The sequence below is a fragment of the Oncorhynchus mykiss genome, chromosome 13 (assembly GCF_013265735.2).
Source record: "Oncorhynchus mykiss isolate Arlee chromosome 13, USDA_OmykA_1.1, whole genome shotgun sequence".
In the NCBI taxonomy this organism is placed as follows: Eukaryota; Metazoa; Chordata; class Actinopteri; order Salmoniformes; family Salmonidae; genus Oncorhynchus; species Oncorhynchus mykiss.
In genome coordinates, this window is record NC_048577.1 from 67,668,523 (window position 1) to 67,696,144 (window position 27,622).

Genomic DNA, 27,622 nt, shown 5'->3' on the forward strand with positions numbered 1-27,622 from the left:
GGAGAGTGCTAGGGACAGTGCTAGGGACAGTTCTAGGGACAGTGCTAGGGGCAGTTCTAGGGACATTGCTAAAGACAGTTCTAGGGACAGTGCTAGTGCTGACTTAGTTCTCAGGCAAAACACTCTCTCTAGTCAGTTGAGAATGAGATGTATGTAAAGGGGCTCATTCACCCAACCCTGATAATGCTAGATAACAGAATTGCCTGGACAAAACTGTGCTACATTATAAACATTATAAACATGTATTCCCCTTTCTTGTTGTTTGCTGATGTCTAATATATCTAATGCAAAACATGCAGTGTACAAATATATGCGTTAATGAATTGCCCATTCCATTCCATATACTTTAGTCTTAAACTCTGTAATGATTTGCATAGCAGAAGACTGGGCTAGATTGACTTTGGTTTCCCACCTTTTATGTATATATTACTGAATAATACACAGAATGGGGCAAACTGGTCCAGTTATGATGAATACCTCCTTTGTGTCGTATGTTAATGTTTAATGTAGTCAAATAAAACATGTTCATCACCCATTGACTATTTTAGATTGTTGTTTTATAGACATGACCATTTTTTCCTGAACAGAAAAATAGATATGTTCAAATGTTTATTCACATATTCTTCACTGGTGGTTCTAGACCGTTTCAGCTGGGGGGGCCAAGCTGGGGCCAGTTGTACTGTTAGAGGGGCCAGTTACGTTAGACGTTATTGTTGTCATATCGTAATAATTATTTCATACTCCACATTTAAGGGGGCCACAAGGGGGTCCAAAATTGTTGTCAATTAGGCACATTTGGGCAGTCTTGATACAAAATTTGAAACAGAAATGCTATGGTTCATTAGATCAGTCTGAAACTTTGCACATACACTTCTGCCATCTAGTGGCCAACATCAAAATTACACCTGGACTGGAATAATACATAATGAACTTTCTCTTGCATTTCAAAGATGATGGTACAAAAACAATACAAAAAAACAGTTGATCTAATATGTTATATTCTCCTACATTCCTTTCACATTTCCACAAACTTAAAATTGTTTTCTTACCAATAATATGCATATCGTTGCTTCAGGGCCTGAGCTACAGGCAGTTAGATTTGGGTATGTCACTTTAGGCGAAAAGGGGCCGAGGCTTTAACATTATTCCACTTTTCATGAAGACTCATTTTGTCCTGCTAACAGCATAACCACTGATCAAGCAACATTATGGACTAAACGATTTAACTTAATTAAACATTGTATTCTGGTGTGTTTAAGTAGGATTCCTTATTCTGGGACGGATGGAAGTTATCTAAAATATGTAAGTTGAAGGAACCATGGGAGAATGCGTTTACATTTTTATTAAATATCTGGGATTAAATTACGGATTTCTTACACTGAGAAATGCACAACATTTGCGGCAGAGGGAAAAAGTAATACATTGGATAATAATGTTATCAGGTTAATTGTATCTAAGGGTAGCATGTTCATTTAAGTAAACATATACATTGACGTTGTTAAAACTTATGATTAATGATTTGAGGTAAAGGGGAATTATCATTAGGTTTAGTTTATAGTTCACTTTTGGGTTTCTGAATCGAAGTAGCATAGTGAATGTTAGTTAGGCGTGTTGTGTCTCACTTTTAGATGTTTCCTGGGATTATAATCTTGGGGAGAGTGGGTGAGATTGGGGGAGTAAACGACCAAATTGAAAAAGACCTGGAAGTTTATTAAGTTGTTTATTCATTAAGGTTTGCAAATATATACACATAAAACATTTGTTAGGACTATTTGTTATTGTGCAAAGGTATTTTAAAGAGGCACGCTCACATATGGAACTTTATGAGTTTTTATTCCACAAGTGATTTTATTGATTTTAAGGATAAAGGGTTCTTTAATATGTCTAAGGTAGTATGGAACATGACTATAAAAGGGTGGTATGACCTATTGACCTTATCATGGATATCTTTTGGGGTCTGATCAGCCTCAGGGGAGAGTCATTTGTATAATGAATGTGGTCATTTGGGTTAATAGTTTTAAGGTAAATTAATTATAATGGTGTTTTAGTTTGGGGTTAGAATTATTGTTTGAACTGCAAATGAGAAAGTGGTTCAGGATTCTGTTTTACAACATTGGCTGTGAAGTTTTTGAATGGGCTATTATTGATTTGGTATTATAACAGAGAAAAAAAATCCCATTCATCATTGAGAATAAATAGGGGAAGATAAGATACATTGAGGTTTGGATAGAAGATAGATTAAGCCAATAGGGCAGGGAATTACATAGAAAAATAAATTACAGTTCTTAGGGGTGATAAATTACTGTAGATAAGGTATTCCACACTATGCAACACATATTAAATTCATGTTATTGTCAGATAGAATACTGAGGATCTCTGAAGGAAAGAGCTTGTAAGTGTAGAAAGGATTTTGAATATGGTTAGCATTTGTTTTGGCTTTGTTTGACTATTAGGAGGTTTTTATTTAAATAGTATTACATTTGACAGGAATATATGACATCTGTGATGATTTAGGATTTTTGTAAGGATTAAGATAGATTGATTAAGGAAATGTAAGGACTTTAGAGATTGCCACTTATAGACATGTTTTTTCTAAAAATCAATGATTTTAGATAGTCAAACAGTGAGACGCTTAGTGGTATTTGAGAGATAGGAGTGAAAGGGGTTACTGTTTAAATCGGTAAATATATATATTTAAGAACATATATAAATAGCACACATACTTCTTAAACTAGATAAGACACTTGACAGAGAATTGGTACATGATTGATATGAATGGATGCCCAAGGGGAAATTGGACATACATGATAATGTCATAATATAAGAATAATTTACAAATTCTATCTAAATCATTATTTAGGGTATATAAGGTTGTTACCTGGGCAGAGCCAGGTATCAAAAGGGGGATGGGTAAGTTAGTGGCCTATTGGATAATAAACTAATAATAAAAAATAAAAATAAATGTTTAGCTAACAAATAGTCATAGAAGTTAAAGATATAATCAGATAAAACATATAAGAAACTGTTTGTTAACCAAGCCTGTATGTCCAGGATTTTATGCATTACAGGTGAACTACAGGTGAAGTCACTCAATCCAGTCCCAGAGGCTTGTTGGGGGGACCATACCAAGGACTCCTGGTGACAGATAGCTGAAAGAGCTACCCGGATTCATATCGCACGGCGGGAGGGTAAGACACACTGACACTGTCGAACAATAAACAGTGTTCGAGAGGAGAACTGGAATTAACAGAATTCCGGGGGCCATCTCTCGAATGAAGAAAATCCTTCCTGTCTTTTCACCCCTGTTTTTGTTCATAGAAGTGAAGGTGTGTCTGGCTCTTGCTAGTGATCTGTTCTCGGGGAGAGCTGTTCGTCTGAGCTGTCTTATCATGGGTGCCATATTCCTGATACAGCACGTCCTACTTGAGTATGCGGAGAGTGGTAATTTGACCCATGGTTTAGACAATGAGGATTTTGTTCCAAAACAAGCATAAGAGATCCCTAGATCTGGGTAGACAGGAAGTTAGAGTAGAGGTTGGGAAGGATCTCTCAATGGAGTTTTATGTAGACCAAATGGGGTCTCTAACTACATGGCAGTCTAGGACTCTGAGCCATTATGGCATATATCGGTGCAGGTTCCCATATTGATCATGGACACAGGTCATAGCTCATTTGGAGAGAGAGGGCTATATGAATTCACTCACCCAGTATGGAAGAAGGTAGAGTATAGTGAAGGTGAAAGTTTTTGATTGTAATCAGGAGAGAGCGATGTATTGCATAAAGATACGCCTAACCCTTTAAACAAAAATGAAGGAGGATATGACCAGATCTTGGTCGACACCCTAGTATGGTTCTGGGTAGAGGAGTTTAGGCCGGTATGGTAAAGCTGTTCACGAAAGCAGGAATGCCAGATAATGACAGTTGTATTGATTGCACTATTTATATCCCCAGGTTCCCCTTAAATCAAGACTTCCTCCCTTTACAGTGACCGGAGGAGATTATTACCGTTTGGCCCGGTACAGTACTCTTGGGAAATTATGTCAGGGCGAGGTTTTACTGGCAGATTGGACAGGATTATGCTCCCTTGTACATTTGGGAATGCCTTTCACACTCATTCAATACCGAGACATGAAGTATAGCCAGATGGGAGAAAAGAGCTACTCCATCCGGGTCTCTTGATGACAAAGTATTCATTGATAACATTGGGGTTCCACGGGGGTGCCAGATATGTTCAAAGCAAGAAATCAGATCCTAGCAGGATTAGAGTTAAGTAATTCCGGGTAGTCTACTCTCAATAAGAACGTGGACTGGATTAATTATATTTATGATAATCAACAGAGCTTTAACAAGTATACCAGAGATGCTATTAAAGGTTTTGCAGAACAGACTGAAGCAACCAGCCTGATGGTTTGGCAGAATAGAATTGCATTAGATATGTTATTGGCAGAAAAGGGTGTATGCGTGATTTTCTGAACCATTTTTGTGCTAACATCCCAAATAACACAGCTCCGGACGAATCAGTGCCCGAAGCCTCAGCTGGTTTGACCACCCAGGCTCACCGGTTGGCAGAAAACTCTGGGGTGGATACTTCTCTGACTAATTGGTTTGATAGTATGTTCGGAAAATGGAAAAAAAATATTATGATCACTGTATTATGGGCTACATTCACCTGATGTGACTGTTTTAGTTTTATGGGGCTGTTGTCTAATTCCCTGTGTACGAGGCCTTATTTCCAGGACTCTGGAGAAATCGATGATAATAGATGGTGAGGTACCAGTGGATACCAGGTTCTGACCCGTGGAGTGCTGAATGCATGTCTACAGAAGTGGACGAATCTGGATCCTTCATTTGCGGGGAATTTATATTTGATGAGACCATTTTTGATGTTTAGGGAGGTTAGGTTGTATCTTGTTTCATTATTATACTGTTTTTTTTATGAAGATTGTAACGAAAATCCTGATAAGAAGAGTTATGATTCTGATGTTGGCCTAAAAACAGTCAGTGTGAATGCAAGTAGTGGGTTATGTTTAGGTGATGTTTTGATAACAAGTAGTGGGTTATGTTTAGGTGATGTTTTGATAACAAGTAGTGGGTTATGTTTAGGTGATGTTTTGATGACAATAAATATTTATAATAAAAATAGTAGTATGCTTTTTAATATTGTAATATAACTACATGTGTGATTGGATGTATAATATTTAATCATAGGGTGGATATGTTAAGGGAATTTTTTATCAATAATGACTAATTATGTATACATTTCAATCAGGACTGACTAATCAGAATATTATGTTACTGTATATGTACTAATCAGAATACTATTATGTTACTGTATATGTACTAATCAGAATACTATTATGTTACTGTATATGTACTAATCAGAATACTATTATGTTACTGTATGTGTACTAATCAGAATACTATTATGATACTGTATATGTACTAATCAGAATACTATTATGTTACTGTATATGTACTAATCAGAATACTATTATGTTACTGTATATGTACTAATCAGAATACTATTATGTTACTGTATGTGTACTAATCAGAATACTATTATGTTACTGTATCTGTACTAATCAGAATACTATTATGATACTGTATATGTACTAATCAGAATACTATTATGTTACTGTATATGTACTAATCAGAATACTATTATGTTACTGTATATGTACTAATCAGAATACTATTATGTTACTGTATGTGTACTAATCAGAATACTATTATGTTACTGTATCTGTACTAATCAGAATACTATTATGTTACTGTATATGTACTAATCAGAATACTATTATGTTACTGTATATGTACTAATCAGAATACTATTATGTTACTGTATGTGTACTAATCAGAATACTATTATGTTACTGTATCTGTACTAATCAGAATACTATTATGTTACTGTATATGTACTAATCAGAATACTATTATGTTACTGTATGTGTACTAATCAGAATACTATTATGTTACTGTATGTGTACTAATCAGAATACTATTTTGTTACTGTATATGTATGAATTTTCTTTTTAATCCTAGTGCTGAATATAATGTGTGTAAATATAATCAAGAATTAGAACAATGACTGTCTGTTCTTGGTAGAAATGAATGAACTATATCGCCAGTCTGGCTAGAATGCTTATCTTCACAAGCATGTCCTTGGCTCGGTCGTATCTTAATAGGGTGAGACGATGTGAGACCCATACAGCCTTAGTACTAGAACGGAGATGGCACGGGTTGGTACTGAAACTAATGACCTCATTTTAAGTGTATAACCTGTGGTAAAATGTGTAAGGAGCAGTACTATCGTGAATAAAATCTGCTGTTTGACTTTGAGACTGGGCTCTGTCCATTTTATACAAATAAGGGTCATACAAATCCTTATGAATTGACAGAGTGTTTAATTTTAATTGGGTATTAAAGAGAGGAATATAACTCCTGCAACATTTGGTCCTTCGAACCTGGATCTAAATATCCGTCCCTGCCATCTGGAGGTCGTACGCCGGAAAAATCGTGCACGAGCGGGTCTGGTCCCGTTATTTAAGACCTGGCCTCTGAATTGAGGGTAAAGACCAAGCCGGTGTACACCCCAGACCGACAGGGAAGGTGACTAGATCCAACGAACAGTGCTTTTCCGAGTCGGCGGCAGGTCAGTAGCCTTTATTCTCGAATTTGGGAGGAATTATTTGGGATATTTTTGATTGAATGTTCTAAAGGAATTTGGATTTAATCAATGATAGGTGCTTGAATATTCTGAACAAATACACTGGGTTTCTAATTTGCGTTTTAACCAAAATCGATAGGAAGGAAGAAACGGGACTCGTGGTAAGGTGCACTACCATACATAAACTAGAGCATAATAAATCCTGGTTTTGCAAGCCAGAAGGTTATTAAGGAGAGATATAGTACGCATTGGGGAATTAGGACTCTTGTTCCGTACAAATAGGATAGCCATTAATTCAAAAAACATACCTAAATAAAGTTTTAACCTGAGTAGTCTATCTGTAAATGGGAAGTAGTCTGACTATCAAGAAGTAGCAGATAGATATATTAAAACAGTGTATAAAGTGCTGATCCAATGAGGTGTGGTGGTAGACCCATGGATCCTAACAGTGTATAAAGTGCTGATCCAATGAGGTGTGGTGGTAGACCCATGGATCCTAACAGTGTATAAAGTGCTGATCCAATGAGGTTGTAGACCCATGAATCCTAACAGTGTATAAAGTGCTGATCCAATGAGGTTGTAGACATCTTAGTTCCAACATCTTTTTAGCTGCTGTCAAACCTGACATGAAAGGTATTTTCTGTAATGATAGTGGTGAATGATCATTAAGTGATAACAGTTTGGGGGAACAAGGTGTGATGACATCCACTACAGCAGATAAGACAGAGGGAACCTCTTTCCAAAACATGTCCCCTGGTCACTCCCAGTACATATGATTAAAGGAGCCCAAGGCACCTTGATTACATAGATCACACAGAGGAGAGGTTATGATTTTCATTAAATGTTTTCTAGATGGAAGGTATATGCACGAGATTACAATGTATCAGCTGGTGATTAGGATTGTTAGATGAACCCACTACGTTCCTGATGAACTCAACTGGTTGAGCCTGTTCAGCAGCTAGTTCCATGGACACAGTGATTTCAATGTCCTTCACCAAGGTCAGATGACTTTCAGTCAACAGTCACTTTGGTGTATCTTCACTCCGTAGCCCACATTCTAGTCTGTCTCTTATGATGTCATTTAGAACACCATTCAACTCACAGTGTTCTGATAGTTTCTTTACTGCAGCAGCAAACATTGGTACTGATTCTCCCTCTTCCTGATGTCTCCTGTGGAACCTGAACCTTTCAGCATTAACTAGTGGTTCTGGTGAAACATGTCCTTTAAGTATCTCCACAACATCCACATACGCCTTGTTACCTGTTGTCTGGATGTAACAGGCTGCCTAGTAAATTACATGTCTTTGGCCCCATTACACTAAAAACTGTAAGCACAGTGTTGTCATCATCAATGTAATTTACAAGAACAGAATATTCAAACCGTTCTGTATATGAGGTCCACTGCTCAATGGTTTCATTAAACTGTCCAATGTTTCCAACAATTCCAGCCATTTTTCATTTCTAAATAGGCTCATGATTGTCACTCACTTCAATATTGTCCTCAACCACATCAATATTTTCCTCAGTCACATGATCTTCATTCACCTCACTCATTGACGTTTCCTCCTCAAGTTCGCTCATTTAGCAGTTTTTATTTCCAAAGTTCGTCTTCACAGTTGAATAAATGTCCCTTCCTTTAATCAATATATATTCCTCCTTTTTTAACTTATTTGGGGTAGGGGGCAGTATTTTCACCTCCGGATGAAAAGCGTGCCCAGAGTAAACTGCCTGGAATATTTATGATGTAATTTTGTATTTCTGTTGACTCATGGAGGAGAAATGTTGTTTATATCTGAGCGCCGTCTCAGATTATTGTATGGTTTGCTTTTTCCGTAAGTAAAAAAAAAAATCTGACACAGCGGTTGCATTAAAGAGAAGTATAATTCTCATAACACTTGTATCTTATATTAAAGTTTATGATGAATATTTCTGTAAATTGATGTGGCTCTCTGAAAAATCACTGAATGTTTTGGAAGCAAAACATTACTGAGCGTAAAGCGCCAATGTAAACTGAGATTTTTGGATATAAATATGCACCTTATCGAACAAAACATACATGTATTGTGTAACATGAAGTCCTATGAGTGTCATCTGATGAAGATCATCAAAGGTTAGTGATTCATTTGATCTCTATTTCTGCTTTTTGTGACTCCTCTCTTTGGCTGGAAAAATGGCTGTGTTTTTTGTGAGTAGGTGCTGACCTAACATAATCGCATGGTGTGCTTTCGTCGTAAAGCCTTTTTGAAATCGGACACTGTGTTGGAATTAACAACAAGTTTAGCTTTAAAATGGCGTATAATACTTGTATGGTTGAGGAATTTTAATTATGAGATTTCTGTTGTTTGAATTTGGCGCCCTGCACTTTCACTGGATGTTGGTCAGGTGGGACATTAGTCCCACATACCCTAGAGAGGTAATCAAGTTGTTTTCCAGATCTGGCATACGTCTCGGGTCCTTTTCCATGACAATGTTAAATCTCTCTCTTAGCTAGCTCAACTCTGCACTTGCCTCTGCTAGTAAATCACTGTGTTAACATTAGCCTAGACTGAACCACAGAAAATAACAGTTTTAAACAATTGTAAAAACCAACTTCTTCCAGACAGAATAGTTCCTGTAGATTCAGACTTATCACCAATCTGTTGTTATGTTTTGTGGGTTTCATAACCACGTCTGTATAACAATTCAATAATGATGAGACGGGAGACAGGAATCAGTTCAACCATTTATCTGGAACGTGATCATCTCAACACATACAAACCCCCATGATGCTCTGCTGCACAACCCCAATATACAACAAATACATAAATAAATAAGTAAGTGGACACTAAACAAAACTTAGAGGATTTAAATGTTTAGTTGTAGAAAGTAGGGCCATGGGACAGGGTCAGGAAGGTCAGTATGTTTGATACCTGGTTACAGAGGTGACATAACAAGCATAAGGTCCATTATAACACAGTGAAGTGGGGCCATGGGACAGGGTCAGAAAGGTCAGGATGTTTGATACCTGGTTACAGAGGTGACATAACAAGCATAAGGTTCATTATAACACAGTGAAGTAGAGGTGGGAGCTAAAAGCAGACATGGACAGTGAGACGTTGTGTGGAGGTCAGGGGTCAAACACTAGATCAGGACAGGTAGAAATGGCAAGGCTGGAAATAGACAGACACATTCTGATCATGGCTCAGACCTGACCTGAGACACCCAATCAGAAGATGCCATAACAAAGTCCTGACCTGAGACACCCAATCAGAAGATGTCATAACAAAGTCCTGACCTGAGACACCCAATCAGAAGATGTCATAACAAAGTCCTGACCTGAGACACCCAATCAGAAGATGCCATAACAAAGTAATGGCCTGAGACACCCAATCAGAAGATGCCATAACAAAGTCCTGGCCAGTAGGCTTTATGGGATTTCCTTTCATCAAAACCCAGAACATTTAAATGAGGCATCTGTCAATAAAAAGTTACTTTAGAGCTTTAGTTGTTGTGTCCAGTGTGTGTGTCACTGACAGAGGAACACTGATTCACCATCATCCCAAACCCAAAACCCTGGATAGAGGATGTGGAGGTGAATGTGTTCAGGTGGGTCAGTGTGTCAGAGGAGGCTCTATAGAAGGACAGAGTTCACGCTGGCCAGTCCAGATACACTCCTACTCTGTGGGGGCTGGAGGGGCAGACGTCTATGGTAGTGGGTTTATTATTGTGACAGGCAGAGTAACTGTTGTCAGAGCAGAACAGACCTCAAATCTCTCTGGGTGATCAGGATACGGCTGCTCCTCCGTCCTACATGTCACCTTTCTGTTCTCTTCAGACAGAGAGAGGTGGCTGTTTACTGTGTTTAGGTTCAGGGTGAGATCACAGACATCTGATGGATGAGAACAGAGAGAGCAGAGAACAGAAAGAGCGAGCAGAAAGAGAGAGAGCAGAGAGAACTCTGTTGCTATAGTGACCCTGCATTACAACACTCTGTTGCTATAGTAACCCTGCATCACAAAACTCTGTTGTACTAATTGTACAATTTGTTTAATTCATTTTCACATATTTAATTGTTTTGTATTTCATTTCATATTTGTTTCATGTTTCAACCAGTCGCAGGTGAACATCAACCTGACAGAGGAAACGTTAAATCAAATCCCTCCGAAGATGGTGCCTCTTCCTGTTCGGGCGGCGCTCGGCGGTCGTCTACTAGCTGATCCCCTTTTCTGTTTCATTTAGTTTAGTTGCACCTGTTTGTTGTTTGGGTTTTGGGCTGTTTAAACCCCGTCGGCCCGCTGGCTTTTCTGTTCATGTGGATTATTGTGGATTCCGTTTTTCCGGACAGTTCCGTCCTGTTTGTTGGGTTGCGCCCTTGTGTTTGGCCGTTACTCTGTTCTTGGAATAAAGATCCACGTTTTGAACTACCCTGCTCTCTGCCCCTGACTCCTCCACCCAGAAGATCCACGTTTTGAACTACCCTGCTCTCTGCCTGACTCCTCCACCCAGAAGATCCACGTTTTGAACCCTGCTCTCTGCGCCTGACTCCTCCACCCAGAAGATCCACGTTTTGAACCCTGCACTCTGCGCCTGACTCCTCCACCCAGAAGATCCACGTTTTGAACCCTGCTCTCTGCCTGACTCCTCCACCCAGAAGCCTTTACAATTACAAAATTGTTTTCACAATTAACAGGTTTTTTCTTGTTTCAAGTCTGTTTTATTATGAAAAGTACAATATATCCTTGTATACTTGTACAACTATGGAGCGTATGTCCATATATAATTATACAACTATGGAGTGTATGTCCAGATATAATTATACAACTATGGAGAGTATGTCCATATATAATTATACAACTATGGAGTGTATGTCCATATATAATTATACAACTATGGAGCGTATGTCCAGATATAATTATATAACTATGGAGCGTATGTCCATATATAATTATACAACTATGGAGCGTAGGTCCATATATAATTATATATAATTGTACAAATGATCACATTGGTATTTTAACGGTGTTATTGTAATAAGTCCTGGGTCAAGGTCCTCACAATTTTAGGAAGACGTGTGTGTGTGTGTGTGTGTTTGAGTGTGTGTCCAGTGTGTGTGTGTGTCCTGTGTGTGTGTTTGTGTCCTGTGTGAGTATGTGTCCTGTGTGTGTGTCCAGTGTGTGTTTGTCCAGTGTGTGTGTGTCCAGTGTGTGTGTGTGTCCAGTGTGTGTCTGTGTCCAGTGTGTGTCTGTGTCCAGTGTGCGTGTGTGTGTGTCCAGTGTGTGTGTGTGTGTGTGTGTCCAGTGTGTGTGTGTGTCCAGTGTGTGTGTGTGTGTCCAGTGTGTGTGTGTCCTGTATGGAACCATCGTACGTCTGTTCTTGACCTCTCCTCCGTGAGTTCAGGGTATTTGAGATGGGAGTATCTAGAAGGGTACCTCTCCTCCGTGAGTTCAGGGTATTTGAGATGGGAGTATCTAGAAGGGTACCTCTCCTCCGTGAGTTCAGGGTATTTGTGATGGGTGTATCTAGAAGGGTACCTCTCCTCTGTGAGTTCAGGGTATTTGAGATGGGAGTATCTAGAAGGGTACCTCTCCACTGTGAGTTCAGGGTATTTGAGATGGGAGTATCTAGAAGGGTACCTCTCCTCCGTGAGTTCAGGGTATTTGAGATGGGAGTATCTAGAAGGGTACCTCTCCTCCGTGAGTTCAGGGTATTTGAGATGGGAGTATCTAGAAGGGTACCTCTCCTCCGTGAGTTCAGGGTATTTGAGATGGGAGTATCTAGAAGGGTACCTCTCCTCCCTGAGTTCAGGGTATTTGAGATGGGAGTATCTAGAAGGGTACCTCTCCTCCGTGAGTTCAGGGTATTTGTGATGGGAGTATCTAGAAGGGTACCTCTCCTCTGTGAGTTCAGGGTATTTGAGATGGGAGAGAATTGATCTGGATCTTTCAAGTTAAAAGGCACTTTGTAACCTTTCTGTGGTTTGTCATGTCGACTAGGGGATCTTTGCTATAAAATATCTCAGTTGCTATTTTATTGTATTAATTTATACTTATACTATATGATATTATTTACACACTGAACTGATCTGAGGATCAAAGAGATGAAGCTCATATTATTAAAATATGTAGTTTAAGTATAACTCTGACTGGGGTAAACTCTCAGCATTTGGTTTATCCAGTGTGTGTCCAGTGTGTGTGTGTGTCCAGTGTGTGTGTGTGTGTGTGTTCAGTGTGTGTGCATGTGTGTGTCCAGCAGGTGTGTGGGTCCAGTGTGTGTGTGTGTGTGTGTCCAGTGTGTGTGTGTGTGTGTCAAGTGTGTGTCTGAGTCCAGTGTGAGTGTGTTTGGGTCCAGTGTGTGTCTGAGTCCAGCGTGAGTGTGTGTTGGTCTAATATGTGTGTGTGTTTGTCTAGTGTGTGTGTGTGTTTGTCCAGTGTGTGTGTGTGTGTGTGTGTCCAGTGTGTGTGTGTGTGTGTGTGTGTGTGTGTGTGTGTGTGTGAATTCAGTCTGTTTGGGTGTGTCCAGTGTGTGTGTGTGTCCAGTGTGTGTGTTTGTCCAGTGTGTGTGTTTGTCCAGTGTGTGTGTGTCCAGGTTGTATGTGTGTGTCTGTGTCCAGTGTGTGTGTGTGTCCAGTGTGTATGTGTGTGTGTGTGTCCCCAGTGTGTATGTGTGTGTGTCCAGTGTGTATGTGTGTGTGTCCAGTGTGTATGTGTGTGTCCAGTGTGTGTGTATGTGTGTGTCTGTGTCCAGTGTGAGTGTGTGTGACATGTTAGTCCAGTACGTGTGTGTGTCCAGTCTGTGTGTGTGTCCAGTGTGTATGTGTGTCCAGCGTGTGTGTGTTCACTGACAGAGGGACACTGAGTCGCCATCCCACAAAACCCTAAACAATGTGTGTGTGTGTGTGTATGTATGTGTCCAATGTTTGTGTGTGTGTATCACTGTTAACATGGTAATTATTTACAGGGACACTGAGGAGTCCAGTGTGTGTGTGTGTGTGTGTGTGTGTGTGTGTGTCATTGTGTGTGTGTGTGAGAAAGAGTCCAGTGTGTGTGTAAGTCCAGTGTGTGTCTGTGTCATTGTGTGTGTGTGTGTGAGAAAGAGTCTAGTGTGTGTGTGTGTCAGGTTATTATTGACAGAGACAGTGTGTGTGTGTTCAGTGTGTGTGTGTATCACAGGGACACTGAGGCACCATCACCCCAAAGCCTAAACCCTGGATAGAGGGGCTCAGTGAATGTGGAGGTGAATGTGTACAGGTGGGTCAGTGTGTCAGAGGAGGCTCTATAGAAGGACAGAGTTCCAGCTGGCCAGTCCAGATACACTCCTACTCTGTGGGAGCTGGAGGAGGGGACGTCTATGGTAGTGGGATTATTATTGTGACAGGCAATGTAACTGTTGTCAGAGCAGAACAGAGTCCAGGACTTGTCATTGTATCCAAGACAACCACCCCTTCCTCTCCTGTTGATTCCTTTATATGTCACTCCTATATCAGCCCCCCTTCTCCCTGTCCACACTTCCTCTCCCCTCCCACTCCACTCTACCTCCCAGTAACAGCGCCCAGTCAGACCCTCTCTACACAGCACCTGTCTACAGTCCTCAAATCTCTCTGGGTGATCAGGATACGGCTGCTTCTCTCTCCTACATGTCACCTTTCTGTTCTCCTCAGACAGAGAGAGGTGTCTGTTTACTGTGTTTAGGTCCAGTGTGAGATCACAGACATCTGATGGATGAAACCAGACACAATATTAGAAATCATCATCATTCACATTAGAATGTTAACTCACTTTTCACTAATTCATTTAATGTAGATGTTTCTAGGTATCAAAAGGAGAAGTTAAGGTAACTTGAGACTTGTTGAATGATCATATGTTATACTGTATGGTAATATAAAACACACTTATTCCTATTAATTACACACACACACACACACACACACACACACACACACACACACACACAGTCAAAGCAACTCTTTGTAAACTTTGGTGTCCCTGATTTCTGCTTCTGTAGAACTACAGCTGATATTTAATATGACCAAGTAAGTCATGATGGTGGTCTTTGACTTTGACTTAACTTGAATTAAGACTTATTCTTAGTCATATTCTTCACAGCTGTCAACACTCACATTTTCTAAGCCCAGGTTTCATTCTGTTCTCTCCACCATGTTCCACACTGTAGCGGTAAGCAGAAGAACAGACAGTCATTGAGGGATACACCTGAACTCTCACACACACACACACACACACACACACACACACACACAGTCAGCATATAACTTTGTCCAAGTGTTGATAAGAATGTTTGTCTTAACTAGCCTGATAAGTCAACATGTCTGATATGAACATTGACATAAACCCTCTACATACTTAAAAATAGTGGCAGTATATTTTTCAACATATTCAGATATATCAGTGTCCTGAAACCTTCCATATCTATTTATAAATGAATGTTTTATTATTAGAAATGGTAGTGAAAATAGTGGCAGTATATTTTTTCAACATATTCCATATATATTCGTAAATTAGTGTATCATCATAAAAAATGACAAATGATCAAAATAATAATTGCCTGCAGATAGAAACATGTATAGTACCAATATTATAGTAGACTGACCAGACCAGTTTAAAAAGCAGTATCAGTCAGAAGACAGACAGTGAGGTATCAGATTTAGATTGTATTGAGTATACAGTCCACACCATATCTATTTAGACAGTGAGGTATCAGATTTAGATTGTATTGAGTATACAGTCCACACCATATCTATTTAGACAGTGAGGTATCAGATTTAGATTGTATTGAGTATACAGTCCACACCATATCTATTTAGACAGAGTGAGAGAGTTACAGAGGCTACAACAAAGCATGCTAAACTCTCACCATTACCAATAACAGAGGCTACAACAAAACATGCTAAACTCTCACCATTACCAATAACAGAGGCTACAACAAAACATGCTAAACTCTCACCATTACCAATAACAGAGGCTACAACTAAACATACTAACCTCTCACCATTACCAATAACAGAGGCTACAACAACACATGCTAACCTCTCACCATTACCAACAACAGAGGCTACAACAAAACATGCTAACCTCTCACCATTACAAATAACAGAGGCTACAACTGAACATACTAACCTCTCACCATTACCAATAACAGAGGCTACAACAAAACATGCTAACCTCTCACCATTACCAAAAACAGAGGATACAACAAAACATGCTAACCTCTCACCATTACCAATAACAGAGGCTACAACTGAACATACTAACCTCTCACCATTACCAATAACAGAGGCTACAACAAAACATGCTAACCTCTCACCATTACCAACAACAGAGGATACAACAAAACATGCTAACCTCTCACCATTACCAATAACAGAGGCTACAACAAAACATGCTAACCTCTCACCATTACCAAAAACAGAGGATACAACAAAACATGCTAACCTCTCACCATTACCAATAACAGAGGCTACAACTGAACATACTAACCTCTCACCATTACCAATAACAGAGGCTACAACAAAACATGCTAACCTCTCACCATTACCAACAACAGAGGATACAACAAAACATGCTAACCTCTCACCATTACCAATAACAGAGGCTACAACAAAACATGCTAACCTCTCACCATTACCAATAACAGAGACTACAACAAAACATGCTAACCTCTCACCATTACCAATAACAGAGACTACAACAAAACATGCTAACCTCTCACCATTACCAATAACAGAGGCTACAACAAAACATGCTAACCTCTCACCATTACCAACAACAGAGGATACAACAAAACATGCTAACCTCTCACCATTACCAATAACAGAGGCTACAACAACACATGCTAACCTCTCACCATTACCAATAACAGAGGCTACAACAAAACATGCTAACCTCTCACCATTACCAATAACAGAGGATACAACAAAACATGCTAACCTCTCACCATTACCAGTAACAGAGGCTACAACAAAACATGCTAACCTCTCACCATTACCAATAACAGAGGGGGTCTGATATTTGTGCCTCTGTAACTTTCTCATTCATCATTATTCTCGATTCATTCATGATTATTCATAATCATGGTAGCATCCACATGAATGTAGAAAACATCTTCTATTCTTACTGACAATACAAGTGAAGTGACTCCAAAATGACAGGACATTATTCACCATTCAGTTTCTATTAGGAAAACATCTAAAACACAACCAAGACAAACTGCAAATGAATTCAACAAGTTTGTAGAATCACAAGATTAATGTAATCACTGGAGGCATGGAATATGGGACCAAATACTAAACTTACAACTACTTTAATACAATATATGTGGATATAACCGAATAATTACGACTTTTCAAATGGGAGAACTACATACATAAAGTGCTTTCATATCTGATAATACTGACCTCAGAGTCTCCAGTTTACAGTGGGGATTCCCCAGTCCAGCAGAGAGCAGCTTCACTCCTGAATCCTTCAGGTCATTGTTACTCAGGTCCAGCTCTCTCAGGTGTGAGGGGTTTGACTCCAGAACTGAGACCAGAGAAGCACAGCCTTCCTCTGTGACTCCACAGCCTGACAGCCTGACAAAGAGATCATCATGACTTAACAAACACACTGTTCATTTAACACCAGTAGTGTAGAAGGACAATGGTAGATGCATTTGGTTTATTCTCTCAAACAACATATAGATTCTTCCGTCTCCTAGAATTGTATGGTCATATTGGTATACTAATGTGAAAATCAATGAATTTATTCAATATGTTTTTCAAAATAATATTATGTACATATTATAATAAATATTTTTCTCTAAACTGAATATTGCTTCCTGATGATTAGTTCTTAAATGTCATTTTATTTACTCACAGAGCAGCTCTGGAGGCTTTGACCACTGGCAGCAGCCTCAGAAGACCTTCCTCTGATCTGGAGTATTTCTTCAGGTCAAACACGTCCAGATCCTTTTCTGAAGTCAGCAACACAAAGACCAGAGCTGACCACTGTGCAGGTGACAGGTTGGGTTTTGAGAGACTTCCTGATCTCAGGAAGCTTTGGATCTCCTCCACTAGAGAATGGTCATTCAGTTCATTCAGACAGTGGAACAGATTGATGCTCCTCTCTGGAGAGGGATTCTCCCTGATCTTCTCCTTGATGTACTTGACTGTTTCTTCATGGCTCTGTGAGCTGCTTGTCTTTGTCAGTAGACCTCGTAAGTGCTTCTGATTGGACTCCAGTGAGAGGCCCAGAAGGAAGCGGAGGAAAAGGTCCAGGTTTCCCGTCTCACTTTGTAAGGCTTTATCCACAGCACTCTTGTAGAAAGTAACTTCAGTAACTTTAGGCTTCTCTCTGAAGAGCGACAAAAAGTATCTGAACATTGATTGAGGTTCGTCCATTAGATTCTCATTGTTGTTGATGAATGAGAGGAACACATATACAGCAGCCAGAAACTCCTGAATGCTCAGATGTACGAAGCAGTACACCTTGTCCTGGTACAGCCCACATTCCTCTTTAAAGAGCTGTGTGCACAATCCTGAGTACACTGAGGCTTCATTAACATCAACGCCAGACTCTTTCAGGTCTTCTTCATAGAAAATCAGATTGCCCTTCACAAGCTGTTGAAAAGCCAGTTTTCCCAGTGACAGAATGCTATCTTTATTCCAGTGTGGACCTGTATCTTCTTTCCCAAGATACTTTTCATTCTTCTGTTTGGTATGAAACACCACAAGGTGTGTGTACATCTCAGTCAGAGTCTTGGGCATCTCTTCTCTCTTCTGTTCCAGCATGTGTTCAAGGACTGTTGCAGAAATCCAACAGAAGACTGGAATGTGGCACATGATGTGGAGGCTCCTTGATGTCTTTATGTGTGAGATGATTCTGCTGGCCAGGTCCTGATCACTGAATCTCTTCCTGAAGTACTCCTCCTTCTGTGGGTCATTGAACCCTCGTACCTCTGTCACCTGGTCAACACACCCTGAAGGGATCTTATTGGCTGCTGCAGGTCGGGTAGTTATCCAGAGGAGAGCAGAGGGAAGCAGATTTCCCTTGATGAGATTTGTCAGCAGAACATCCACTGAGGTTGACTCTGTGACGTCCCAACAGATCTTGTTCTTCTGGAAGTCTAGGGGCAGTCGGCACTCATCCAGACCATCAAAGATGAACAGAACTTTGTACTTGTTGTAGTTGGAGATTCTTGATTGTTTGGTTTCCATTGAGAAGTGATTGAGAAGTTCAATGAAAGTGTGTTTGTCCTCTTTCATCAAATTCAGCTCCCGAAAAGGGAATGAAAATACAAATTGGACATCCTGATTTGCTTTTCCTTCAGCCCAGTCCAGAATGAACTTCTGCACAGAGACTGTTTTTCCAATGCCAGCGACTCCCTTTGTCAGCACAGTTCTGATAAGTTTGTCTTGTCCAGTTAAGGTTTTGAAGATGTCATTACATTTGATTGCAGTCTCTGGTCTTGCTTGTTTCCTGATTGTTGTCTCAATCTGTCTCAGCTCATGTTCATTATTGACCTCTCCTGTTCCACCCTCTGTGATGTAGAGCTCTGTGTAGATATTATTGAGAAGTGTTGGGTTTCCTTGTTTAGCGATCCCCTCAAATACACATTGAAACTTCTTCTTTAGATTAGATTTGAGTTCACGTTGGCAAATCACAGCAAGCTCATCTGAATGAATAAATAACACAGAGGATAATAATATTACGTCTGTTTTAATGTCTACAGTATTGTAGGACTGTTATAAAGTTTTACATTATAATAATTTATTCTCTTAACTGACTGTATAAATGTGTAAATGTTGTCATAATGCATTACAGACTGGTGTGACTGATTAATATTATTATTGGTATTATTGATGGTATTATTAATGTTGTCTCTCTCTCTCTAAATGAATCACCACAACACATCCCTGCTGCTACTTGATGAGGTCACTAGGTGTTGTGTTAAGGCTGCTACAATATCATTGAGTTACACAGCTACTTTAGCTGTACTTTAGCTACATATTTTAAATGTTAAGAAACAGCATTCAACATGAGGCAGACAGATCTTACATTTCTCCAGCGTGTCAGCAAGCTCCTTCTGGTTCATTTTCCTCAGGATGTGCAGTGTGATCTTCAGAGCCCCCTCTTTGGCACTGCTCTCCTGCTTCTCATCTTCAGCATCCACCACTTCCTTATCCTGCTTCTGACTCTCAAAGCCTTCTGGGAGTTCTGGACTAAGAATCCTCTTGAACATCTTCATCTCGTTCTTCACAAATGTCATAATTTTCTCTTCAAGCATCTGAAATAAATTAAGTAAATAAGTTAAGCAAGAGAAGAAATGCTTTTCTCATTAACACATTAATGAATGATTGACAGATCAACTTTACTTGAGGTAAACAAAAAACACATGTACATAACAGGACCACATACACTGAATATGGAGTCCAGGAGGTCTGTTTGATGACTCTGGGAAGACTGACCACTGAGAATCTCTGACTCTGATCTCCCCTGTTGGTTTCTGTGGACAAAACATGAGATTACATCTCCTCATCCAGGGAGTACACACACACACACACACACACAAAGGGAGGGAGGGAATGTTGTGTTTGTTTAATATTGTTTTAGGACTATGAAAATGGCCAAAATTATTAGCCTATGGATTATGAAAACAACAACAATAAATGGGAAAATGGGAGAGGAGAAATGACTAGAGACAGTGTTGTTTAACTCACTGACCAGGACCCATGAGTTCTTCTTACCTTTGTTCAGTAAAAAAGTCTCCCTCTCTAAAGTTTATAGGTTGATCCATAGACCGGTCACTCTTCATGGACACACAGCTGGGAACAGGGGAGGCTGGTCTCTCCTGCTGGATTGGTCTTCAACACAACAGAGACAAACATGACATCCCTCATCTACTCTGAGCTCAGATGGGGAAACATAAGAAGAGTTTCACAAAATAGAACTGACTTCTAGACGCTCGTTGCAGCGCGCGAGCAGTGTGTCATTTTTAATAACGAGATTAATTTAGCGACGCGAGCGTTGTAGTCAGTCTGTCAGCCCCGCTAAAAGGCTGGTGTCGTTACTCTGCCTTCTCCGGGGGATGTTGAGGTAAATTTACTAACCGGGAGGGTTGAATGATGTAATTTATTGGAGGGCTGGAAGACGCACTCTCGAGGTTGTTTACTCACAATATCAGATATTAAGATGATTTTTATAATGAATGTATACTGAGGTTGAGGTTCTGACTAGTGATTATTTACCCGGGGTTCAATACCTGCTATTGTTACTATTTATTTAGGTTTAAACACTAAAGTTACCGTCCATCTAGTGAAGAGAGGAGAACCGGACAGAGGTAGCCAGCATCCGTCAACGAGAGAGGGAGAAGCCTCACCGGGATTTAACAGGTGGAAGAAACAACCGGGGATCTCCATCGGTCCACAAGAAATGCAGACAGCCGGTGATGATGTAGTGGTAGCTATGGTAACTAGGATGCTGCTGGTAGAGTAGCTAGCTAGATTACCGAGCTGTACCGACTAGCTAGGATAACTAGGATGCTGCTGGTAGAGTAGCTAGCTAGCTTACCGAGCTGTACCGACTAGCTAGGATAACTAGGATGCTGCTGGTAGAGTAGCTAGCTAGCTTACCGAGCTGTACTGACTAGCTAGGATAACTAGGATGCTGCTGGTAGAGTAGCTAGCTAGATTACCGAGCTGTACCGACTAGCTAGGATAACTAGGATGCTGCTGGTAGAGTAGCTAGCTAGATTACCGAGCTGTACCGACTAGCTAGGATAACTAGGATGCTGCTGGTAGAGTAGCTAGATAGCTTACCGAGCTATACCGACTAGCTAGGATAACTAGGATGCTGCCGGTAGAGTAGCTAACTAGCTTACCGAGCTGTACTGACTAGCTAAGATAACTAGGATGCTGCTGGTAGAGTAGCTAGCTAGATTACCGAGCTGTACCGACTAGCTTGGTTAGTTAGCAGGTCGTTCGTCTGTCCCTCGTTTCGATGACGAATCCGGTGAAACACAAATTGAAACAAGGATAGAGAGTGAAAAGGATCTGGCTACACTCACACTGTCCCTGACCGTAAAGAAAAAAGCAAATTGAACAATAAACTTCGGTGTCTCAACACTGTAACAAACTCGTAACGTCGTTATTCCCCAAGATCACCTCAATCCACTCTGCGCGTAACCGGCTTGGCGCCACACCGTACGGGGTGGCGGACAGTTTTGTACGCGGACAGTTCTGTACGAGGACGCGGACAGTTCTGTACGGGGACGCGGACAGTTCTGTACGGGGACGCGGACAGTTCTGTACGGGGACGCGGACAGTTCTGTACGGGGACGCGGACAGTTCCAGAACGCGGACATGAGCAGTGCAACACAATCAACTAAACCCAGTCTTTACAGTGGGTTACATTGGTAATATTCATTTTTTATCATTATGTAAAACAAACATTCTGTTTTTTTATAACAATTCCATATTTTAATAAACATTCCATATTTAATTATCTACATCATGTTATTTCAAGTTCTCCCTTTGGAGCACAACATCATGTTGTTAAAAAATAATCCTAAATTGTGCATGGCTATAAATTGGGCAATTGAAGGCGTCTAGGGCGTAATATGTGTTAGATGAAAATGAACATTGTATGCAATGTTGTAGGCAACATGATGGTAATATTGTCAATATTCTGCTTGTACAACCATCAAAATTGGTAAAAAAATAAATGAAAATGCATTCCATTATATTAGGTAATAATTAAGAGTAGGGTTAGGGTTAGAGAGGAGGCAAAGTGGTCGTGTCATGTGAAAATTCTATCAAATGTCTAACATTGCAACGAGTACAGTCAGGGTGCCGTGGAACCCCTGCAGTACCTCCACAGACCCCGGATTGAGAACCCCTGCAGTACCTCCACAGACCCCGGATTGAGAACCCCTGCAGTACCTCCACAGACCCCGGATTGAGAACCCCTGCAGTACCTCCACAGACCCCGGATTGAGAACTCCTTATTTAGCAGATGTTCTTATCCAGAACGCTTTACAGTAAGTTCATTCATCTTAAAATAGCTATTTATTTTGGAAATAAACTTAATAAATTCTTCAAAAAATTGTCATCTTACCTCTTAGATTTGGTGTCATGTCCCCCAGAGAGATACATTTTAGAGGCAGGGCCATCCTCCTCTCTCTCCCCATAGAGACTCATTTTAGAGGCAGAGCCCCCCTCCTCTCTCTCCCCAGAGAGACTCATTTTAGAGAACCGACCCCTAAACAGAGATCCAACATGTTGGTTGTGGTTAACACAGTGTCAACTAAACAGAGATCCAACATGTTGGTTGTGGTTAACACAGTGACAACTAAACAGAGATCCAACATGTTGGTTGTGGTTAACACAGTGACAACTAAACAGAGATCCAACATGTTGGTTGTGGTTAACACAGTGACAACTAATTATTGAAGGTCAATTGTTCTCATGTATTCATTATCTCTTTGAGAAATAAAACATTTACTAACAGACATAAAAACAGTCAGGTGATTTAATGCATCACATGAACATGTAGCTGTGACATTTAATCTCCATTTAATCTCAATAATAATAAGTCACTGTTTGTTTTTATTTTTTATTTTACCTTTATTTTACTAGGCAAGTCAGTTAAGAACAAATTCTTATTTTCAATGACGGCCTAGGAACAGAGGGTTAACTGCCTGTTCAGGGGCAGAACGACAGATTGTCAGCTTGTCAGCTCGGGGGTTTGAACTTGCAACTTTCCAGTTACTAGTCCAACGCTCTAACCACTAGGCTACCCTGCCGTTAAGGTAGTTCTAGACAGTACAGCAACAATAATAACAATAATAACAATAATAATAATAATAAGTCACTGTTTGTTAAGGTAGTTCTAGACAGTAAGTAACTGTTTGTTAAGGTAGTTATAGACAGTACAGCAACAATAATAACAATATTAATAATAATAATAATAATAATAAGTCACTGTTTGTTAAGGTAGTTATAGACAGTACAGCAACAATAATAACAATATTAATAATAATAATAATAATAATAAGTCACTGTTTGTTAAGGTAGTTCTAGACAGTACAGCAACAATAATAATAATAATAATAATAATAATAATAATAATAATAAGTCACTGTTTGTTAAGGTAGTTATAGACAGTACAGCAACAATAATAATAATAATAATAATAATAATAATAATAAGTAACTGTTTGTTAAGGTAGTTATAGACAGTACAGCAACAATAATAACAATAATAATAATAATAATAATAACAATAATAATAATAATAATAATAATAATAATAATAATAAGTCACTGTTTGTTAAGGTAGTTCTAGACAGTACAGCAACAATAATAATAATAATAATAATAATAATAATAAGTCACTGTTTGTTAAGGTAGTTATAGACAGTACAGCAACAATAATAATAATAATAATAATAATAATAATAATAAGTCACTGTTTGTTAAGGTAGTTATAGACAGTACAGCAACAATAATAATAATAATAATAAGTCACTGTTTGTTAAGGTAGTTATAGACAGTACAGCAACAATAATAATAATAATAATAAGTCACTGTTTGTTAAGGTAGTTATAGACAGTACAGCAACAATAATAATAATAATAATAAGTCACTGTTTGTTAAGGTAGTTATAGACAGTACAGCAACAATAATAATAATAATAATAAGTCACTGTTTGTTAAGGTAGTTATAGACAGTACAGCAACAATAATAATAATAATAATAAGTCACTGTTTGTTAAGGTAGTTATAGACAGTACAGCAACAATAATAATAATAATAATAAGTCACTGTTTGTTAAGGTAGTTATAGACAGTACAGCAACAATAATAATAATAATAATAATAACAATAATAATAATAATAATAATAATAATAATAATAATAAGTCACTGTTTGTTAAGGTAGTTCTAGACAGTACAGCAACAATAATAATAACAATAATAATAATAATAATAATAAGTCACTGTTTGTTAAGGTAGTTATAGACAGTACAGCAACAATAATAATAATAATAATAATAATAATAATAATAAGTCACTGTTTGTTAAGGTAGTTATAGACAGTACAGCAACAATAATAATAATAATAATAAGTCACTGTTTGTTAAGGTAGTTATAGACAGTACAGCAACAATAATAATAATAATAATAAGTCACTGTTTGTTAAGGTAGTTATAGACAGTACAGCAACAATAATAATAATAATAATAAGTCACTGTTTGTTAAGGTAGTTATAGACAGTACAGCAACAATAATAATAATAATAATAAGTCACTGTTTGTTAAGGTAGTTATAGACAGTACAGCAACAATAATAATAATAATAATAAGTCACTGTTTGTTAGGGTAGTTATAGACAGTACAGCAACAATAATAATAATAATAATAAGTCACTGTTTATTAAGGTAGTTCTAGACAGTACTGCAACACAAGGCCATGTCTCACACTTGTTTTTATTCACCAAAAGTGGCTATTTATTGTCTTTCAGTCTGTTCTTTCTTTTCTAAACGTATCTGAGAATATAGACAGAAGGGCTAAAACGGACATGATTGATCTGAGGGGGAAATCTTTGATCCATTCAGAATCTTTTTTTGCATCAAGTGATATGTAGATGTTATGTTATGTAAAGTAGACTAGGTTATAATGTATAATAGTGGGTTGTTAGTGATGTGTAGATGTTATATTATGTAAAGTAGACTAGGTTATAATGTATAGTAGTGGGTTGTTAGTGATATGTAGATGTTATATTATGTAAAGTAGACTAGGTTATAATGTATAGTAGTGGGTTGTTAGTGATATGTTATATTATGTAAAGTAGACTAGGTTATAATGTATAGTAGTGGGTTGTTAGTGATGTGTAGATGTTATATTATGTAAAGTAGACTAGGTTATAATGTATAGTAGTGGGTTGTTAGTGATATGTAGATCAAGGTCTATACCTCAGATATAGCCTACATATCATAGATGACCAGTCTAAACCTGTTCAGGTCAGTTCACATAATGTTATAGTCCTACCAGTAGCAGGACAGAGAATGTACTGTATATAACCTACATATCATAGATGACCAGTCTAAACCTGTTCAGATCAGTTCACATAATGTTATAGTCCTACCAGTAGCAGGACAGAGCATGTACTGTATATAAACTACATATCATAGATGACCAGCCTAAACCTGTTCAGGTCAGTTCACATAATGTTATAGTCCTACCAGTAGCAGCACAGAGAATGTCCACTATAGATACAAAAGTATGTGGACACCCCTTCAAATAAGTGGATTCGGCTATTTCAGCCACACCTGTTGCTGACAGGTGTATAGAATCGAGCACACCACCTTGCAATCTCCACAGACAAACATTGGCAGTAGAATGACCTAACGGAAGATCTCAGTGCCTTTCAACGTGGCACCGTCATAGGATGCCACCTTTCCAACATGTCAGTTCGTCAAATTCCTGCCCTGCTATAGCTGCCCCGGTCAACTGTAAGTGCTGTTATTGTGAAGTGGAAACATCTAGGAGCAACAACGGCTCAACCGTGAAGTGGTAGGCCACTCAAGCTCAGAGAACGGGCCCGCCAAGTGCGGAAGCACATAAAAATGGTCTGTCCTCGGTTGCAACACCCAATACCGAGTTCCAAACTGCAATGTCAGCAAAATAACTGTTAGTCCGGAGCTTCATGAAATGGCTTTCTATGGCCAAGCAGCCGCACACAAGATCACCTCGCGCAATGCCAAGCATCGGCTTGAGTGGTGTAAAGCTTGCTGCCATTTGACTCTGGAGCAGTGGAATCTGGGTTTGGTGGATGCCAGGAAAACGCTTCCTGTCCGAATGCATTGTGCCAACTGTAAAGTTTGGTGGCGAAGGAAAAATTGTCTTGGGCAGTTTGGGGAAGGCCCTTTCCTGTTTCAGCATGACAATGTCCCCGTGCAGAAAGTGAGGTCCATACAGAAATGGCTTGTCGAGATCGGTGTGGAAGAACTTGACTGGCCTGCACAGAGCCCTGACCTCAACCCCATTGAACACCTTTGATATGAATTGGAATGCCGACTGCGAGCCAGGCCTAATCGCCCAACATCAGTGCCCAACCTCCCTAATGCTCTTATGGCTGAATGGAAGCAAGTCCCCGCAGCATGTACCAACATCTAGTGGAAAGCCTTCCCAGAAGAGTGTAGGCTGTTACAGCAGCAAAGGGGGGACCAACTCCATAGGAATGCCTATGATTTTGGAATGAGATGTTCGACTAGCAGGTGTCCACATACTTTTGGTCATGTAGTGTATGTAGCCTAATCAAAATCAAATCAAATCTTTATTGATCTCAATATCTGAGCGGCATAGACTAAGATACAGTAGAATAGTATAGAATACAGTATATACATATGAGATGAGTAATGCATAGACTTAGAATAAAGTAGAATAGTATAGAATACAGTATATACATATGAGATGAGTAATGCATAGACTAAGATACAGTAGAATAGAATACAGTATATCCATATGAGATGAGTAATGCATAGACTAAGATACAGTAGAATAGTATAGAATACAGTATATACATATGAGATGAGTAATGCCAGATATTTATAGCCGAGGCCAGATTCTATTCACAACATTTCCAACAGAGACCATCAGGTTGGTCGGCATGATTATTGATCGTACTGTAGCTCAAACCTACTGTGACTGTTGAATGTCTGACGACGACCTAACTTTATAATAGTTCGTAGCCGACCTACCAGAATCTGCCCGTCTTTCCTTCAAATCAACACATTTACATTGACAGACAAAAGTACTCCTTACATTTTGAATGCTTAGCAGGACAGAAAATGGTCCAATTCACACACTTATCAAGAGAACATCCCTGGTCATCCCTACTGCCTCTGATCTGGAGGACTCACTAAACAGAGAACATCCCTGGTCATCCCTACTGCCTCTGATCTGGAGGACTCACTAAACAGAGAACATC

General features: G+C 39.2%; 1 protein-coding gene, 1 long non-coding RNA gene and 1 pseudogene across 2 annotated transcripts in view; 1 reads left to right on the forward strand and 2 right to left on the reverse strand.

Annotated features, from left to right (window-relative positions):
* Positions 1-27,622, forward strand: part of LOC118938461 — a 942,996-nt pseudogene that overhangs the window by 870,178 nt on the left and 45,196 nt on the right.
* On the reverse strand, positions 9,378-10,010 carry LOC118938481. Its single transcript, XR_005035749.1, has 2 exons — positions 9,901-10,010; positions 9,378-9,859 (listed from the first exon to the last, which is right to left on the reverse strand). It is a non-coding gene; the product is annotated as an uncharacterized LOC118938481 (long non-coding RNA).
* Positions 16,988-27,622, reverse strand: part of LOC110515254 (NACHT, LRR and PYD domains-containing protein 12) — a 184,199-nt gene continuing 173,564 nt past the window's right edge. Inside the window, exon 14 of the mRNA XM_036942470.1 lies at positions 16,988-17,228. Coding sequence (XP_036798365.1) covers positions 17,003-17,228 — 226 coding nt within the window. The 3' untranslated portion in view covers positions 16,988-17,002. The remainder of the gene's footprint in view (positions 17,229-27,622) is intronic.